At 36.5% G+C, this 21,239-nt stretch overlaps 1 protein-coding gene across 1 annotated transcript in view; it reads right to left on the bottom strand.

The window, feature by feature from the left end:
- Nucleotides 1-21,239, bottom strand: part of GMDS (GDP-mannose 4,6-dehydratase) — a 278,676-nt gene that overhangs the window by 171,981 nt on the left and 85,456 nt on the right. Inside the window, exon 7 of the mRNA XM_081951541.1 lies at nt 20,370-20,497. Within this exon, the coding sequence (XP_081807667.1) occupies nt 20,370-20,497 (128 nt within the window). The remainder of the gene's footprint in view (nt 1-20,369; nt 20,498-21,239) is intronic.

The following is a 21,239-nucleotide window of genomic DNA, read 5'->3' as shown; positions in this document are numbered from 1 at the left end:
TCTTCTATCCCTTTATCTACCTACCTAACTACTCTCTCTCTCCCTACCTATCTGCTGTATTTCTCTCTATCTCTATTTCTCTATATATATACCTCTACCTACACACACTCTCTCCCTACCTACCTACTGTATTTCTCTCTCTCTCTTTCTCTCTCTCCATCTACCTACCTACCTACTCTCTCTTCCTACCTACTGTATTTCTCTCTCTTCTCTCTCTCTCTTCTATCTCTTTACCTACCTACCTACCTACCTACTCTCTCTCCCAACCTATCTACTGTATTTTTCTCTCTCTCTATTTCTCTCTCTCTCCCTTTATCTACCTACCTACCTAACTACTCTCTCTTTCTCCCTACCTACTGTATTTCTTTCTCCCTCTCTATTTCTCTCTCTCTTCTATCCCTTTACCTACCTACCTAACTACTCTCTCTCCCTATCTACTGTATTTCTCTCTCTCTATTTCTCTCTCTCTATCCCTCTACCTACCAACCTACCTACTTTCTCTCCTCCTACCTATCTACTGTATTTCTATCTCTTTCTCTTTATCCCTCTACCTACCTATCTGCACTCTCTCTCTCTTCCTACCTACTGTATTTCTCTATCTCTCTATCTCTCTCTATCCCTCTATCAACCTACCTTTTTTTAAAAAAATTGCCTCTTCAAAACCTTGGTGTGTCTTATACTCCTGTGCGTCGTATACTCCGAAAAATACGAGTAGATATTTCCTGGATATTTTTCTCCAACTGATGTTTGAAAGACACACCAATTCTTGTCTGCAAGGGAGTATATATGAACATTTGAGGTCTTTTTGTTGCATTTAGCCAATCAGGTTCATGGCTGTCTTTTCTCATTCCTGTTAAACTCAATCTTAGTTTTCACTGCTGGTTTATTGTTTATACTGGGTTGCACACTATCTTCCTTATTTATATTGGCAAGCCCTTAAATTCAGAGCAAGGTAACTAGGCCCTCAGAGGCTAGCAAAAGGAAAAAAATCATGATCTGAAACTATGACAATTATGCTGGCATCCATCCTAAATTAAGGAAGGGCAGACCATAGATAACATAATGACAAACTCCTTCTAACACAATTGCAAACTAAATTATCCATATTCAGTATCCATTTATACAGGAAAATGCATCTTGAGCCATTTTCACAAATTGGAGTTTGCATCCAAATTGAGCAGGGAAATTACTCCGCCATGCTAAAATCATTTCTACTACTCAACTTGAGGCACCTGGGAAATCTTACAGTTAAGATGAACAGCAGTTCGAAAAAAAAGAGAAAAGGAACAAGGCATAACTGTAGCTAAATTGAATTCAAGGGAAGGACTATTTATTTTGTAAGGGTGCAAAGGGATGAACTGATAATGAAAAATGGAATTAGCTTAGTCACATCTTTAAAAATACAGTGAAAAACCAGCTCGCTTCATATGAGCTTTTTAATGAAGCCAAACATTTGAGAGCTACTACAAATCACTGAATTTATCATCATGCCTCTCCAAAGCTAAAAACTATAAAGGCCAATTTTAAGCAGAATTTTCACAAGCAATTTTTTTATGCGAAAGAAATACTTTTTTAATTCTTCTGAAATATATTCTGCCTTTCTTAAAATACTAGTATCAACAAAACTATAGAAATCTAAAAATATAAACAGTTAAGAGGAAACATATCCCTTTTGTTCTTTCCACCTAAGTATTTTCAGGACAAGCTAAATAATGAAAAATTATTGCTCTTTACTATTTATGCTGCACATTTCATGCCTTTATTAAATACAAAAATACTATGCATGAATTTAGTATATTCCAACCCATAATATCATACAGCATGTTTCCAGAAAACCATCAGTCAAACATTGTCAAATCTTAAGTCCTATGTACTGAATCAAACTGAAGTTCTGTTGCTCAGTGGCATTTTAATAAAATATCAATCTGATTCCTGCCTTAAGACTGGTTACAGACCAAAGATTTGTACTTGCAGTGCAGTTGAGTGGCCAATTCACAAGGGCAAAAACAAAAAAGGATGAGGGTATTTATCTTCCTCCTTATAACAAGCAAAAGTTCAACTGATAAGGCTGGACCAGAATCTTGTCCACAAACAGCATTAGATGCCTATGGGTTTTATTTAAAGTTGTCAAGGTTGGACAGCCCTCTCTAGGCACAAGCATAGAGTATTTTTGCATAGTGATTAAAAAAAATCATTGCTAGTTGTCCTAGTTAGGAAGGATGGTATCTTTGAAGAATGTCCAACATGAAAGAGGCTAAACAGAACAGGGTGACGGGCAGAGAAAGTACTGGAGCTAGAGACCACCCAGAAGAAAAGGAAAATATTAGATAGTAAAATCTTTTGAGCTTGTCAGTGGCTAATCATCTTGTTTTGAAATGTTTCACATTTTTTCTTCATTCATATGAAGGGTTTCATTAATTTTCAGAACATTAACATGTTATCAATTTGGGACAGAAAAACTGATTTAAGATAAACTGTGTGGTAAATAGAAACAGTAAGATTTCAGAAGGTGACAAGTTAGAAGTTGTCATCTTCCAAACATGTTAGCTGTGATTACTGTTGCTAGCTTTGAAACATGAAACAACTCTAATATTACACTCTTTGCCAATCTGCAATATATGATACTGTGCTGTAAATAAACACCATTATGAGAGGTATTTCAAAATTTCAAATATTAACTGTACAAATATATCATTTCCTCAGTCTGTACAGAAATGTGGAAACAATATAAAAGCAGATTAGTAATGGTTCATACAGTTAAATTAGCCAATATAAACAATTAATTGACAATTGAATTCTGTTGATCTACATTCTGATGATGGCCAGATTCCAACTTACAAGGTGCAAGATATTTATATTATTTGCTGTGCAAATTGTTAATTGCTCAATATCATAGAAGGGATTTATTTTGGCCCTCAAGAGCAAATTTTGCTTAATGCTGGAATCTAAATGAAAATAACCCAACAAATGGTGGTGAAGCTTATGCTTGAATATACTCAGTGAAGAGTTGTTCACAACTCCCTGAGTAATTGGACCCAATGTCAAGCAGCTTTTCCTGGATATTTTTATTCACATTTAGCTAAAATCCATGCCCTGCATTCTAAGAACATTATTATGTCTTCTGTATCCTCGATGGCAATGAATAAATCTTTATCTATTCTATTCTATGTCATTTTTATGTTCGAAATCAGTAGTTATTCTGTATGTTTCTTTCAAATCTGATCTGGCATCCATTTTTTTTACCAACGTTTCCAACTTCTCAAGTAAAACAACCTGCTTTCTGAAGCAGAATAAGGATTGAAAAAGAATAAAAATTGAGTAGCTTGTCTTTATCAACATTGGTGACATACTGTTTTATTTGCTTTTTATTTTGAACATAAAAATCAAGTAAGAAAACCTACTTTTAAAGAATTTTAATTTGTAAAATCTACACCAATTGTGATTCTAAATCAAGGACTACCTGTACTTCCCTACAGGCTAGCATGAAGTCCTAGCTGAAAGGACTTAAATAGCTGATGGCCTCATGCCTTCTTTCACCTACTGAAGAGGGAAATGTCAGCAAGACAGATCAAGAATTTCCTGGAAAGATGATGCTTGACTGAGTTTGTTTCCCAAGAGACATGGGAGTGATTCAAAATCCCCCATCAATACTACTTCACACCTCTTTGAAAGATCTGCAATTTGTTTTTAGAAAAATATCACTCATATTCACTCCTCAGCTGAGTGGTTGACAGAAACAGAATACAAAATTCCTGTATTTCAATAACAAGAATATTCTTATTAGAATAATTCTGTGTATATTTATCATAATCCTCTTCATGTCATGAGAATTCAAGCTAAGTGACTATTATCACATCAACAACAAATATCATAAACATAATGTTGAGTTATTGTTCCACCTGACATCCATTAAATTAATACATTCCTATTGTGTTATTTACTTTTGTAGTGCCCAATTTCTCATGTCTAGGATTCCACTTTCAAGCCTGTGGGATTATTTAAAGTTGTTCTGATTACATGATTTGATCGATCATTCATTTGGGTCTAAATGAGGTACAATCCATCATGTGATCATCATTTAGGTAATGCAGTTCAACAACCCATAAACAAATATTTTTGCTTCTATAGGTAGTCTCTCAAATGTTGTTATTCTTCTTTTCAAGCATTTTCCCTGGGCTAGAAGCATTGATGTCAATAGTACCTGAGCTCCTGGGTTCTTTGATTCCCTTTGCAGGATACAAAGGGAAAAGGTAGCTGCTCCTAGCATTATTCACACATGGATAAATAAGAAGGGATTCCTGCCATAGGCTTGATGAGTCATATCATTATATCCTTGATCCCCGGTCCTGGAGAAAGCATATTTTATGTCAGTGAGTCCAGTTGGCATACATTAATAGGGGATTATCTAGTATAACTCTTCCCTTGGAGGTCGCAATTGCATCCCCTGTGTTCTTCAAAGCATCAAACTCATTTTCTACTGAGCAAAAACTTGTTCCTTCTCCATTTAAGCTCATTTCTTTTGGAAGACTGATTTTAAATATCAGTGAGGTAAAGTATTTTCTACAACTTGTTTTCTGGTTGTGATTCTTGTCTAAAGCGCTTGACTGATTCTCTTTTTCGTCAGATACAGTATATCCTTCATCTGCTTCTAACAAAACTTTTCTTAAGAGCTGAAAGTGGCCACTTGATGCTGAAGTATTCCGATTTCAAGCACTGCTACAAGCTTGTTCTTTTGGCAAATATACATCAGATTTTTTAAAGGCTATAAACACTGTAGGACACGGTTAGTCATTGATTATAATTTAAGTTACCATAAATAGAAAGGTCTATTTTTTCTTCTTCTTGCCTTGTTAAGCACCTAAGTTAGCCAAGTCAATTTAGAGGAAAACACTGTTTGAATTCCCCAACTAAACTTCTATGAAACTCTTGTTATCTTTTTGCTTGCTCAAAGGACTTTATAAAAATCAAAAGATTTTCCCCCTGGGCAATTTTTTGTTTTCTTCTCTCTTTTAGGTTATTTTGACATGCATACATGCTTTTATTAGAGGTTAGTAAGCAACCACAAAAGCTGTCTTAATCTCAAAAGTTTTAGGAAGTTTCTATGAATTTACAATGAAAAACGAGAGCTTCAAAAATTTAGAATGTATAAAATACCATTTTAATAGAGCTATTTTTATATTTACTCATTTGAGAAAAAGTCATCATCCATACTGTAACACAAATGCCAAAGAATGCCAGAATTTCAAACGGCACCCTAAGACATCTCAATTTTAATAACACTGCTAGATTTCATCATCAGCTTAAAAAAAATAAGAGAATTTGATTTCTGAACTTTATATTATAGTTCAAAAGATCAGAAATCCTTAAGTATGTGTATTGTTCTTGATTGGTGAACAGGAGGACACCATCTCCCCTGGATAACAGCGGCAAATGTGTGCTATTCTACAATTCTTTATGACTACTGTAATTTCAATTGTTGTCAAAGTTATCAAACTTTTGTTCAAACTTTTAAATTAGGGTTTCCCCCCTATTTTAACTTCATAATGTGATGCTGGATATTCCAATTATGATTTTCTTTCCTCATCTCATTAGTTCTATTAGTCAGATAATAGAAAATATAGTTAAGTTTGCAGTGATAGGAAATACTAGCTAGTTGGCCTGAGTTGCTTCTAAGTTTGGGTATAGAGAAAGAGGGGCAGTCCATAAATTGATCTAAGATCTATGAAAAAGAGGAATAACTTGCAAGGCCACTGAGGCAGAGAAATTATTTATAATTGTATTCAAGAGATTGAGCAAACAATGCAAAATATTCATTCATTCATTCATTCATTCATTCATTCATTCATTCATTCATTCATTCATTTATTCATTCAATTTCTATAGCCACTATCTCAATCCAATTAACTACAGAAAATTTCAGAAAAGAAAAAAGGTGATTTTAACAGAAGAAAACAATAGCATTTTATAAATAAGTTTTTAATATTAAAACTGGTGGAATGGATGACACAACTAAAAAACAAAAATAATCCAATTTTAATTAACATTTTAAAACAGTCTGTCACTTGTGGAAACTATGAAGACTTCAAATACGATATATTTTTAAAATTATGTTATCTGTACAGTTAATGAGATATACATTCATTTGTTACTAAAAGGAGATATATGTATATAATGAATAAGTAAATGTCTTGAATTTTGAAAAACTGTCTTGAAGAAGGAATGCAAAAGGTCTTTTGCTCAAGACCCACCTTTTTCAATTATCTGGCCTGGCTCAACCGTAGTTTATCCTTTCCTCCTGACAGTCCTTTTAAATTTGTAATTTTATTATGGGTTAATTATTTTAATGGTTAATTTTATTATTATTATTGTGATATATGTAATTGTTACCTCCTTCGTGTACGTGTACGTGTATGTATATGTATGTGTATGTGTGTATGTGTATGCTTATATGTATTTATGTACGTTTTTTATTGTACGCCGCCCCGAGTCCCTATGGAGAGGGAGCGGCTAACAAATTAAATTATTATTATTATTATTATTATTATTATTATTATTATTATTATTATTATTATTATTACTACTACTACTACTACTACTACTACTACTACTACTACTACTATACGATTGTATCACAGCGGCCAATTGATTCGCCGGATTTGGCATTGATTACTAGTCAGGCCCCACCCAGGGGCTTAGGACGTCGTAACGTATTTTCGTAATATACGTGCAGATCCAAGCAGTGCAGCTTTTTGCATTTGACTGATGGTGATTTTGTCAAGTTTTAACTGTTTTAAATGTAATTCCAGTGCTTTTGGAATAGCACCCAGTGTGCCAATTACCACTGGAATTACCACTGCTGGTTTGTGCCATAATCGTTGGATTTCAATTTTTAAGTCCTGGTATTTCGCGACTTTTTCATGTTCCTTCTCCTCAACCCTGCTATCACCTGGTATTGCGATGTCTATGATTGTAACCTTCTTTTTCTCAACCAGTGTGATGTCTGGTGTGTTATGCGCTAGTATTTGTTTGTATACGAAAATCCCACAGGATCTTGACCATCTGATTTTCGGTGACTTTTTCAGGCTTATGTTCCCACCAGTTTGTTGTTGTTTTAATATTATAATTTTTGCACAAATTCCAGTGGATCATTTGTGCTACTGAATTGTGCCGCAATTTATAATCAGTCTGTGCGATTTTTTTACAGCAGCTGAGTATGTGGTCAACAGTTTCATCAACTTCTTTGCAGAGTCTGCATTTGGCATCATCAGAGGATTTTTTGATTTTGGCCTTAATGGCATTTGTTCGGATAGCTTGTTCTTGCGCAGCCAGGATTAGTGACTCTGTTTCTTTCTTTAATGTACCTGTTGTTAACCATAACCAAGTTTTTTCACTGTCCACTTTATCTTTTATTTTTTCCAGAAATTGACCATGTAATGCTTTGTTCTGCCAACTCTCCATTCTTGATTTTATCACATCTTTTCTGTATTCTTGTTTCGTCTGTTGGGCCTTTAGTAGATTTTTGTTCTTTACTTCGATTAATAGATGTTCTTGACTTTCTTTTAAATAATCAGCCAGTGCATGTTTTTCTTCTTCAACTATTTGCTTCACTTGTAATAATCCTCTGCCACCTGATTTTCGGGGCAGGTATAGTCTATCAGTGTCACCGCGTGGATGTAAACTGTAGTGCATTGTCATTAGTTTCCTTGTTTTTCGGTCCAAAATGTCCAAATCAGCTTGTGTCCAGTTAACTATACCAGCTGTGTATCTTATAACTGGTATTGCCCAGGTATTTATGGCCTTGATTGTATTTCCACCATTTAATTTAGATTTCAAAATTTTCCTAACTCTGTTGGTGTACTCCCTCCTGACAATAGTTTTTACTTCTCCATGTTTGATGTTATCCAACTGCAAAATGCCTAAGTATTTGTAGGCTTCATTTTCGTTGCATTTAATTAGTTGGCCATTGGGCATTTCAATTCCCTCACATGTAGTGATTTTGCCCCTTTTTATGGATACAGTGGTGCATTTTCCCATGCCAAACTGCATTGAAATATCATTGCTGAATACTCGGACTGTGTTTGTCAGTGATTGGATTTCTATTTCTGACTTTCCATAGAGTTTCAAATCATCCATATATAATAAATGTGAAATTTTTTCAGCTTCTTTGGCTGTTTGGTAGCCTAATTTCATTTTTTTAAAGATTACTGATAGTGGGATCATTATTATCATTATTATCATTATCATTATTATTATTATTATTATTATTATTATTATTATTATTACAATAAAGATTTGGGATTATGTGTTATATCAGCTTCCTTTCCATCCCAATTAACATTTCATGTTAATCATGAAATTTGCTTCTACTGCTGTTTTACATACCTACAAAAACATTATTTTTCCAGAAAAGCTGCAGCACTGAGCTTCTCTTGTTTTCAAAACGGAAGATCTTTTTTAAAAAAATCTAAGAACACACTTGATTCGGTTTTCTCCCACTTTTCCTCCTTCCAAAATCGTATACTTCTTCATCACTTGGGTGGGCAGATTCATGAGAAGCCTTGATTTTTAGTATGGCCATCACCAGGCATTTTGTTACTCTCCTGAAGCACATCTGGGCTTTATATCAGCCCTTTAATTAATCCTCAGTGAAAGCCAAACTATGACATTTTGACTGGGCAGGCTCCAGTTTTGGACAGGTCTTGATTTATTGCGACTGAGTCTCAACCAATTTTGATTTATTTCAGCTTTGGGGAGAAGGGCAAGCAATGGAACAGAAAAAGCACTGTTGGAGCCAGAGTGCATGATAAAAAGAAAGGACCTGCAAATTTCTATGGCTCAAATGACAAACAGTTCAGACAATTGTAATAGAAGGCAACATGCCTTAAAAAAATCCTTACGCATTTAACAGAGTTCAAGTTATTTGCCAGAAGTGCCAATGAAGGAAATGCATGTCGTATCTCTAACAAAACAATAAATCCCCAGCCACTCATTTGGGTTAATCATAGCTATCATCTGTATTCAGTAAAATGCAAAGAAACATGGTTGATGCTTTCCCCAATGAGTTGTTTTCATTAGAGAGGATGTTCTATTGTCTGCCAATCTAATTTAAATGGATGTCCTATGATAACAGGTCTTCCTTCATTCCAATCAAACTCACTTTTGATGAATAAGCAAATAAACAATGTGCCCAAACTGTCAGCATATAAGTAATGGTGTAACCAAGCTTCCACTATTCACCTAAATAAAGTAACAATCATAAACATATTAGGTATTAGCCAACCAAAATAATATGGCAATATGCCAGCATTTATTTAAAATATCTTTAAGGCTGCATTTAAGCTTAAAATCCACTCAAGGCAAGCTATATAACTATAACATTATAATGAAAAATAATAGAAGCCACAATAGTACAACTCTAACTTTAAAAATAGAAAACAGTAAAACCATCTCTTTAATGTTTTAGTTGTTGTGGTCATATCTGATTGATTCATTATACACATAGTGAATACTGATGTTTTGATAACATGAGACAAGGGTGCGTAATCTGATGTGCTCCCTGCTCACCACATGCTGAGATTGGACCATCAAAATTAATTGGTATGACACCTGAATTATTTGCAGTCTACTTTACTTGGTTTTTCAGGATTTTTTTGAGTTTAGAAAGGTGGGAAAGAGAGCAACTGCTTGTAAAAAAACCCCACCTGTTTCCATTTTCATCCATAAAACCAACTATTGTAACCAAATATGAGGTATTCAGATGGGAACTGGTAGTTTTAATAGTAGAAATCACAGACATGTGCTCTAACCTCATGCAAAGGCCAAACTAAACCAAAATCTGAAGATAACATTTGGTAAACATTCAATAAATAAACTTAAAGCTTAATTGGTGACTAGGATTCCAGCTATTCGAGCCTATTAACAATCTCAACTGAAAATAGAATCAGATGGACCCAGATGGTTAGGCAGGTTTTGTTGGTTAATATTGCCTTCTTATGAAATAGGATTGCTATTGTGACCTCAGACATGATGGTTTGGTTTGTTAAATTTGTGTGTGTGTGTGTGTGTGTGTGTACTTTGTATGCTTCTCAGAGACACTTTCATGGGATCTGAAGCCATTTAAATTGTTTAAATAAATAAATAACTGGTCTGAAGGCTATTATGCTTTTTAGAAGAGCTGGTAAAATGTTTCATAAAAGTGCATTTAATTGTACGATGATGCGAGTAATACAAGGATAAACTATGATCCAAAATGAGAGAAAGGAGTTACTATAATTGTTGAATAGGTTCTTTGACCTCCAAATCTCAATATGTAAAACCAGAATAAATAAACTCAGAAAATATGATTTAAAATGGAAAAGGTTGGCGTGGATGGGCCCCCTCCAGTAGGCCGGACGAGCCGTCAACAGTGAGTCTTGTGAGACCATTCTGGGAGGAGTTTGACTCTGTTGTCCCCGAGGATTTGGACAGGTTGCGTGGATGGCTGCGACCCACCACATGTTTAATGGACCCGTGTCCCTCCTGGCTGGTACTGGCATCCTGGGAGGTGACACGAGGCTGGCTTCTGGGCCTGGTGAACGCCTCATTGGGTGAGGGATCCTTACCAACTGCCTTGAAAGAGGCGGTGGTGAGGCCCTTACTCAAGAGGCCTTCACTGGACCCAATGGAGCTGGCTAATTATCGTCCAGTCTCCAACCTTCCCTTTTTAGCGAAGGTTGTTGAGAATGTGGTGGCACAGCAATTTCCACGACACCTTGACGAATCCGATTATCTAGACCCACGCCAGTCCGGCTTCCGACCCGGGCACAGCACTGAGACAGCCTTGGTCGCGCTGGTCGATGATCTCTGGAGGGCCAGAGATAGAGGTTGTTCCTCTATCCTGGTCCTATTAGACCTCTCAGCGGCTTTTGATACCATCGACCATGGTATCCTATTGCGCCGGCTGGAGGGGATGGGAGTCGGAGGCACCGTTTTACGGTGGTTCGGCTCCTACCTCTCCGACCGGTCACAAGGTGTGTTGACAGGGGGGCAGAGGTCGACCCTGAGGTCACTCACTTGTGGGGTGCCGCAGGGGTTGGTCCTCTCGCCCCTCCTGTTCAACGCATATGTGAAGCCACTGGGGGAGATCATCCGTGGTTTTGGGGTTGAATACCATCTGTACGCTGATGATACTCAGCTGTACGTTTCAACCCCAAATCACCCCAGCGAGGCTGTCGAAGTGATGTCCCGGTGTTTGGAAACCGTCAGGGTCTGGATGGGGGACAACAGACTCAAACTCAACCCCTCCAAGACTGAGTGGCTGTGGCTACCGGCACCTCGGTTCAGTCAGCTGACTCCAACGCTGGCCATAGGGGGCGAACAACTGCCCCCTGTGGAACAGGCACGCAATTTGGGCGTCCTCCTAGATGCCCGGCTGTCAATGGACGACCATGTGGCAGCCGTGGCAAGGGGGGCGTTCCACCAGGTTCGCCAATTGCGCCCCCTTCTGGACCGGGATGCCCTACGCACGGTCACTCATGCACTGGTGACGTCTCGCCTGGACTACTGTAATGCTCTCTACATGGGGCTTCCCTTGGGACGCGCACGAAGACTGCAGCTAGTCCAGAATGCAGCCGCGCGGGCAGTCATGGGGACTACTAGGTACTCCCACGTAACACCGCTCCTGCGCGAGCTGCACTGGCTACGTGGTCTTTCGGGTGCGTTTCAAGATTTTGACCACCATCTTTAAAGCGCTCCATGGCATAGGGCCTAGTTACCTGCGGGATCGCATCCTCCCACACACATCCCTGCGGCCAATTCGCTTTCACAGGGAGGGGCTTCTCCTGGTGCCGTCCACTAGGCAATGCCAACGGGCGACACCAAGGAGTAGGGCCTTCTCTGTGATGGGCCCAACCCTCTGGAATGACCTCCCCCCTGACATTAGAACCACCACTGACTTCCGCTCCTTCCGGCAGAAACTGAAGACACACCTGTTCCGACTGGCTGGCCTGGCATAATTTTTAACGTCTACCTCCTGGCATATATATTTCCTACTGGTTTTCTAGGGGACTTAATTTTATAGGACACTGGGGTTTTAAATTTTGTATATTTTAAATTATTTACTTAGCAATTACAGTTCTGTCTATTTTTATCCTCCTCTTATTTATGTATCTATCCATTTAATAATTTTAATTGTTTAAATTTTATAGTTATTTATGATGTTTTTGATATGGACTGTACACCGCCCCGAGTCCCTTTTGGGAGAGGGGGCGGTCTATAAGCGCTAAGAAATAAATAAATAAATAATAAATAAATAATATCTACTAAGAAACGAAAGAAGCTCAGCATACTGTAAATAAGTCAGTCTCTGTGGTAGGTGGTAGCTTAGAATAAGGAGCTACAAGATTATTGCTGTTGTTTCACTACTAGTGAGCTTTGTCTTCTTCATATTATCTGTGAGGGACAAGTTATATAACATATACACAAAATATCTACCAGTTGAGTGCAATATTGTGGATTTAATATATTAAATATATTCAATGTTAAGATGATCTTGACATGTTTCTAGGAACTTTTCTTTAAATTACAAAAGTAATAAAAGCACCTTAACAAAATAAATCTTGAGTCCTTTTTCATATTAGTGGTTTGCCATTCTACCACTAAGATTCTTCTCCTTTATAAGAATCTTAGGATGTCAAATGCAAAAATGCCAGATGTACATAATTCACAGTATCTGTACAGGAAGAATGAACAAGAACACTACTTAAAAATTGTTTAGTCAATAATAGCAGTTAAAATATGCCTAAAGTCTTCCATGTACTTTCCATTCAATATATTAATTTAAATCAGGAATTAAAAAACATTTTTAGAGACAGAGGGTGAATCTTAAAAACAAATTAGCTTCTGATGGCATGGCTGTGATACAGTAATGTTTTGAATAATATGGAGAAATTCCACCTCTGACTTCAGCCAAGGTATTTCTGGGCACAGTCAAAATCAAGGGTTACTAATAAGGTAATTAAGTAAAGATAAAGGAAATGTCAGACACAAAGAATCAGGATGCGTAGGTTGCAGCCTACAAGATTTATTCAATAATCTGGTCAACTAAAGTTCAAATTAAATTGGGGTCAGATAAAGGTCAAAGGAATTCAGGAGAGGTTGAATTTGGAGTGTTGGTGGGAATGCAACAACTCTAAGTGGATGTTGCACTTAACTCTATCTCCTAGCTCTACCTGCTCTTCTCCTACAGGAAGCTGCAATTTGAATTAAACACTTGCTGTGGGGAACCCCCAGTGCCTCATTTTCAGCCTGGACGGCCTCCTGCAGCACTCTGCTGGCCAAAATGGGGCATGGTGGCTCCGCGTGTATTTCCCCGTGCCCCGTTTTGGCCAGCAGAGGCACCATGGGCCAGACATTTGCTATTTCCAGGCTGGCCTCGTGGACCAGATCTAAACAGTTCATGGGGCGCATCCGGCACACGTGGCTTGAGTTGACACCCCTGCTATATGTGATATCCATGTATTTACATGCTAGCAATAGCAATAGCTCTTAGACGTATATACAACTCCATAGTGATTTATTGCCCTCTCTAAGCAGTTTACAGACACAGCATATCGCCCCCAACAATCTGGATCTTCATTTTACCAACCTTGGAAAGATGGAAGGCCAAGTCAACCTTAATCAAATCCCTGGCAGTAAGCAGAATTAGCCTGCAATACTGCATTCTAACCACTGCGCCACCACAGCTCCAAAAGTAAGAACAACCATGCAGTAGTGACTGCAATGAACTTTCTCCATTTATTTATCCCACTAACCAGAGCTGCCAGTCTCCTGAGATAAGTTGAAAGCCCGCCAAAGGTGACCAGTTAGAAAGTTCAACTGCTCTATCTTTGGATCATTAACATTATTTGTTAGGTCGAGCCACATCCCAGAGCACCTATAGTTGAAAATTCAAGTATTTGTTCTAAAACTAGAAGTGGCATATTACGTATACCCTGTAGATTTGAGAAATGTTGTTTGACACTAAAGAAGAATCACAGTTGTTTCATGCACGATTGTGAAACCTAGTCAGTATGCTAAAAGATCCCCATATCTACAAAACAGTATAAAATATTGACATTTTAGAACTGAAGGGTCCCCAACACTACTATCTTTCCAATCTTTTTGCAAATGTTCATATTCCTGAAGTCTCCTGAATTATTAAAAGTGACGTTACAAATATTTTGTATACATGAAATCTTCTAAAATGTCTTCTTACAAGTGTGGTTATTATCATATGTAGATCGATAGTATTTGAAAATGGATAAGAACAGTTCACCAAGTACTTGTACATTAAAGGTCATTCTTCAGAAAACAATTTATTTAGACTCAATCATTTTTTTGAAAAAAAAAAGACAAAATTGATAAAATGAGGTTATGCGTTTCCATTGTTTTACATCTTCAGGTTACTTCATGGCCATAAATGTAACTCTTTCAACTGTATGCTACATAAGATTAATCTAGCAAGCTTGAATCTAAACATTAGAAGAACCCATCTATTAGGTGGACAACACTGCTGCATTGTACATGACACATTTAAAAAAATTATTTTGGTTTATCTTAAAATAATTGGTTACCTTCCAAAATATGACTGCAATTTTTAATTTCTCAATTGGGAGTCACAACTAGGAAATTTTATACTTGAAAGAAAACCCAAGTCTTCAATCATTCCAACTGTTTTTTAAGACCACCAGTGTTCCAAGACCACTTAGAAAACTATGGGAGTAATCTTGATAATAATTCACATACAGTTATTGAAGCACAGGAAACGAAACCAGATGGTTTTGCTAAGGAAAGCATTTAATTTTTTTTTTTTTGCTTTTATAGCTTTCTGACACTAAACACTTCTCACACTAACAAATACAAAAATGGATATAGAGGTTTGCTTGATTTTGTTTTAAATCCCATTATTTCTATTTGGGAGGTTTCTTTCAAAAAAGGCAACATCTTACAGGAGCTATGGAACAGAGGAGTATAATTTTCTGGAAGAAAAGGAAGCTATTAGTAACACCTACTTGTAGACACAATTGCAGTGCTTTGTAAATGAATACCATATGATTTGGATTAGAAAGAGCTCTTGTGTATCATTATGAAAATCACTTTCTTGCCTAAATTAAACACTTTCAAATAGAGACTTTATTTATGTCAAAATAACCACTGCTTTACTTTTTTTACTTTTAGTCAACTAACACATCCACCTATAGAATTTTTGCATAACTTTGTCAAGGAATATTATCAAAGCTCATCACAACCAAAGGTAGTTTGAATGAAAAAAATAGCACCAAAGGTTACTGCTTGTTTCATTCATTCCAGCATGTAATGGGGCAATGTGAAAAAGTATTCCTTCCCTGCTTTCAATCAATTCAGTGAAGGGGATAAATAGGGACGTTTGTATAAATACTTCATTAAAATACCAGGGCTATTTGCGGCCAGTCCTGCCCTTTATAAATCTCACAACTTTGTCTCCCCTCATAGCATGAAGTTCTCAACACACAGATTCTAGAGGTATATCAGTCAAAATAAATTTCTGAAGACATCTGTAAAACGTATTGATAAATATAAGTGTCAAGAGTGTAGAAACCCATTTTTAAAGCTCTGGAGCTCCACTGATCTGCAACTAGAGCTACTAAATAGAGAAGATGCACTTAACAAGTGCAGTCATTTGCTTAACAACTAAAGGAAAAAAGGGATAAAATTGGTGGAGACTCACTTAGCAGCTGCAATTCTGGTCCTAATTGTGCTTGTAATTCGAGGACTGCCTGTATACTTACTATACAGAGGTAATATAATTAACTATTAAAAACTATTAATGTCATTAAAAAGAAAGAGCTTTACATTTTAACATGGCCATGCGTTTAACATCATAACCACAGGAATTATTTTTAAAAACATGTCAATGAATAATAGACACAATGTATTGTTAAAATGTTAAAAATGAACATTATAACAGCTAAACATATCAATAGTTTTAAATTAAACTAAAAATCCTCCACCTGGTTTTCTTATAGTCCATATATTTTATTTACTTAATTATTTTAAATACTTTTATACCGCTTCAGTTGGATGAGTGGCTTCTGAGAGTCAGTTTGGTGCAGTGGATAAATCATCAGGTTAGAAACCAGAAAACTGCGAGTTCTAGTTCAGTCTAATCAAAGCACAAATCCAGGTAGGGGACCTTGTGCTAGTCATTTTCTCTCAGTCATGGAAAGGAGGTGAGAGCAAACCACTTCTAACAAACCTTGCCAGGAGAACTGCAGGGATTTGTCTAGGTCAGGGCTGTCAAACTCAAAGCCTGCGGGCCGGATGCATCATGCGCTGGCCAAGCCCATGCCCGGTTTAGCGAAGGGGAAAGAAGTCCCCATACATCATGTGAAAACACGAGTTTGACATCCCTGGTCTAAGTGTTCTCCAAGAATCAGACACAATTGAATGGAAGAAATAAAAAGTGACTTACAAATATTTAGAACATAAAACATCTGGTGGGACATAAAAAGAATCCTAAATTTAACTGGAAATGGAATAAACAGTTTTAAATCAATAATGCCATTGGAAGAGTGAGACATGCAGGATCTGAGTCCCTTTTATAGAACACCAAATATAATTCAATGTCACATATGTTATATGAGGGCTAGTTTTGTATAGTATGAAAGACACTGGGAGACCCTTTGTGCCTGCCTTAGGCACAAAGCCAACTGGGTGACTTTAGACCAGAAACTTTCTCTCAGCTCTAGAAAGAAGGCAATATCAAACTACTTCCCAAACCTTAGCAGGGATTAGTCCTGGTAGTCACAAGAGTCAGCAGTAATTTCAAGGCCCACATCCCACCCACACTCATAATTGTTATATAAAAATCCATTATATTAAGGTTTTAAATTAATAATAATGTAAGTAGGCCAGAGAATATATCCAAACATTATAGGCAAACTGTACTTTATTATTCACATGACAACAAAATTGAAAGAGTAAGAAGCAACAGCATCGCAATGAAAAGAAGTGACACTGATAGCTGTTCCCCATATATTAATATTTGAGAAACAGTTCCTAATATACAGTATGCAAATCAAATGATGAGATGGACTCTGATGATGAGTAGGACAACTCTGCTTCAGACCTATCTCTGTCTCAGCTTACGCTGTCACGTCTAGACCATCAACCTAATGTTTTTTCTCCTGTCAACCCTGCCTAACTGCAATCAATCTCATTACACGTTTAGAAACCAGCATGTCTTTGCTATCAATTCAAAATGTTGGCATTATTAGCAGCATTGATTTGTTAAGAAATGTTAAAAGATGATATTGGATCATTAAGGACATTCTCACTGTTCAAAGACAAATGATTTTCAGGGAGAAAAAATCACAGAGAGAAGAACATGGGTATATAAACATCCAATGTTTCTTCTTGTTATTGTGAAGTAACTAACTGATCACTAAGTACTTACTATTCTATTAATGTTAACATGTATCTACTGATGGCTTATTGCATCAGGCTACTCCAAATAAAAAGAAATTATAGAACAAAGCAAGACACAAAAATTCTTGTTATGTTTGCTTATTTTGCTAAATCCTCACACTCACATTCAGCCTGCAGTTTGGCATCATATTGAATAAAATACAGTCAATAGTGCATGATGGTTTCTATAAATGTTAATTTACTTTTAACAAACTTATTTACCAACCCATATTGTCTATTCAGCTAATTATACAGATATACTGTAGCTTACTGCAGAATATGGACAACCTTTATGGATTCAAGGTTAGATTCTCTCTGGGAAAATAGTTACAGTTCATATAGTGGTGGAGAGGGTCAAAGTCAAGAGAAAGTAGGAACATCTTAGCATGGTGCTTATGCACTAGCCAAACAATTGCCAGTGATATTAGGGATGAGGGTTACAGCTTCAATCTTCTTTCTCATGTTCCCTTCTGCACACATAGCAATGCCCTGTCCTCTTATTCATCCACCCACTCATAAGGGGGTAGTGCTCATCTCCATTTCAAAGCTGAAGAGCCAGCACTGTCCGAAGACGTCTCCGTAGTCACGTGGCTGGCAAAGGTGGTTCCTATTTTTCTATTTGCATTTTTACATGCTTTCGAACTGCTAGGCTGGCAGAAGCTGGGACAAGTAACGGGAGCTCACTCCATTACAGGGCACTAGGGATTTGAACAGCTGAACTTTCTGACTGACAAGCTCAACGTCGTAGCCACTGAGCCACCGTGTCCCATCATAATATCCATCCACTCTTATATCATACAATTGCTTTTCATCCATCCATACTCCCTCCTCTTCACTTATATATTTATCTCTGAATCAATTTCTTTCTCACGAAGTGTTGAAAAAGACACACTGCTTTTATTCAGACCATCAGATTTATTGGCAGATTTATTTTCCTCTCCATCAGTCCTTTCCTTCTATGTTTAGAAGGGGAGAGGTGGCTTCTTTTTCCTCCTTTATTATATATCACCCAGCAATGAAAAAAATTGAACATCTGCTGAAAATCAGGTGGCTTGCAGAAAATATAAATATAATGAATGTCATGGCTGAGTTTTCCTAAATTTCTTCTCAAATATATCACAGTTCTGTAACTTCACACTCTCTGTGATTACATTCACTATCAAATTTTGAACATTTGTTTTCCATCCATTAAATTCTGAAATGGTTATTTATTTCTATTTTCATTTTTTTCTTCTTATAGATTGCAATTAGTTACTTTGCATATATTCAGAATCTCATGAAATTAACAAAAGCAGAAAAATTAATCCTGGAGAGACATTCAGCACAGTTAGGAATTATGTCTGAACAATTTTATGACAATCCCCAAACACCTGAAAAATCTGGAATGTGACTTACATTATCAGTGTGTGATCCTTGCGGAAATACCAGCTGAATATACTTATCTGGTAGCCAGCACATTTGGAAACTAGCTGCTAAATAAAATGCATCCTTATTTCCATCTAAAATTTCCAGTGGCATTACTCTATCAAAACAAATTTTATGTTGAAAAGAACTTCTATAAATTTTGTATTGTAAGAAAATTTAGGCTGCAGAGAATGTTGTTAGGGAGAGCTGGAGAGGCTTATTACATCTCAATATATTTCTGTGCAATGGTTTATTGTACAATTTGTTAGACCTGATAATATACATTTGAAATTATCAATTTTCCAGTAATTCAGTTAATTTTAGAAATTCCATTTTAAATTAATGCAGAATAATGGGTACAACCTACTTGCAAGGCTTATTATGCCTGTTCCATGTACAATATCCAAAGCTTAGAACATAATATTTTAACATAAATATTGTTCCATAGTTTTCTATCAATTTGAGATTAAGCATTCTAGTTCTGTCCTGAGTAAGGACATAAATAAGATCATTTTAAACATTGTGTCCAAATATTTAAATGTTCAGACTGTCAGGTTTTTTTTTAGAAATCATGGGTAGCTTATTTTATGGCTAATATCTAATCACTTATATCCATAGAATCCTATAGACAATGTCATGTTTGTAAAAATAGTTAGAAGAGCAAGCAGGGGACGATTGAAAAGATCTGATCGGAGCAGCTTTCTATACAAATTGGATTTTAATAACTGTTAATGTTTAAAATATGTTGTACATTTCTAACAGATACTTTCCACTGCCAGATTCTTTTGGCTGACATGACTGGATATGGAAATACAAATTATATGGTAACAAACTATGCTTTCCTAATTGCCTTAATGACAGCCTTTGCAATTAGATTGCTATAGATGTGGACCATATGTTATTCATCTTCTGCTCATACACCTTACATTGAAGTTCAAACATTTTCATAATCATATGAAAATAGACGAGCAAAAAGAAACTATATAGCACAGGCATCTTTTTAAAGAAAATATGGACTCTACAATATTTATATAGGCCATGTTAATAACAATTTCCCTGAGTGGTTGTAACACGAAGGAATATTAAACATTAACAATATTATAACCACATCGGAATGAGAATTGGAATAATTTTCTGAGGTTAACATTAGCCATGTTTCTCTCATTACTATAAGAAGATTCCAAAGTATAGGCAAGATCTCAAAAAATTTCACTGCATCTTCTCATCTCAAGGAAACAAAGAAACAATATATTGTTGAGGCAGAAGAGGTATTTTTATTTTTTACTCCTTCCCACAGGAATTTAGTAAGGAATGTGAACCTGAAGTCCTTCTTTATATGTTCAGGTTATGCATATAGTAGCATCCTATGTCTTCTTCAGGCAGTCAGGGAGAAAAGCTAGATTTAGAAGCAGATGCCTTCAGGCCATACTTTTCCTTTTAAGTTATTGCAGTAAGCCCCACAAAGGCCTTGTTTTAAAGTAGGCATTTTAGCAATCACATACCTCAACATAGTCCTTGGCATGACCCCAGTCTCTCTTGGCATCTAAATTTCCCAAACTGAAGCATTCCAATTGTCCCAGATGGATCTTAGCAACGGAACGACTAATCTTTCGAGTTACAAAATTGGCTCCTAAAATAAAGATAAAACAAGGAAATTAAAAATTATCTGATAAATATCCTATAACTAATCCTAAGATTACAGTTTATGACAATCTTTTCAGACTGGTCTCCTTGTTTCAATCACTTCAGTGCATTTGTGCTTTATCACATGACTGCCAGCACATCAATCACATTGGTTCTGCTTCCTCAATAAATATCTTTCTTTGAAAGCAGGCCTTGATGGAAGCTTCGGTGTTCAGAATAATTTATTGAAGCAAAAAATTATTTCAAGCCTTAGGTTTCCAGAAACCCAATATAAAGTAAGGCAACAGTCAAATGATTGAAGAATCTTGTCAGTGCATAAATGTGTATATGTCAAAGAAGGCACAGCAATCAACCTTCTTGCAATTATTTGAAACAGAATCATCCCCAAAGTACTATCCTCCTGATGCCATCTAAAGGCAAAAAACTTTGATTAGAAAAATTAGTTATTTTCAATACAGTTTTGCTGATATAAAGTAGACTTGTACAGAAAAGTAGGCTCTGTTCATAGGAAATGACTGTAGAATATAGGTAGACCTAGCTTGTTACCTTAAATGAGCAACAATCATTCAAAACTGTGACAATGCTGAACTGATGAAAAAAATAAGTTTGCAACCAAGATGTGCATTTACAACCTTCAGTGTTTCTGTCTCAATTATGTGTTCATCATTACAGTCAGTTAATATACACTGTCTTGTGTCTGACCCATTCCCACCCCCCTCCCCACAGAC

Source organism: Natrix helvetica (genome assembly GCF_964273705.1).
Source record: "Natrix helvetica genome assembly, chromosome: 4".
In the NCBI taxonomy this organism is placed as follows: Eukaryota; Metazoa; Chordata; class Lepidosauria; order Squamata; family Natricidae; genus Natrix; species Natrix helvetica.
This window is presented reverse-complemented; position numbering and strand designations above follow the sequence as displayed.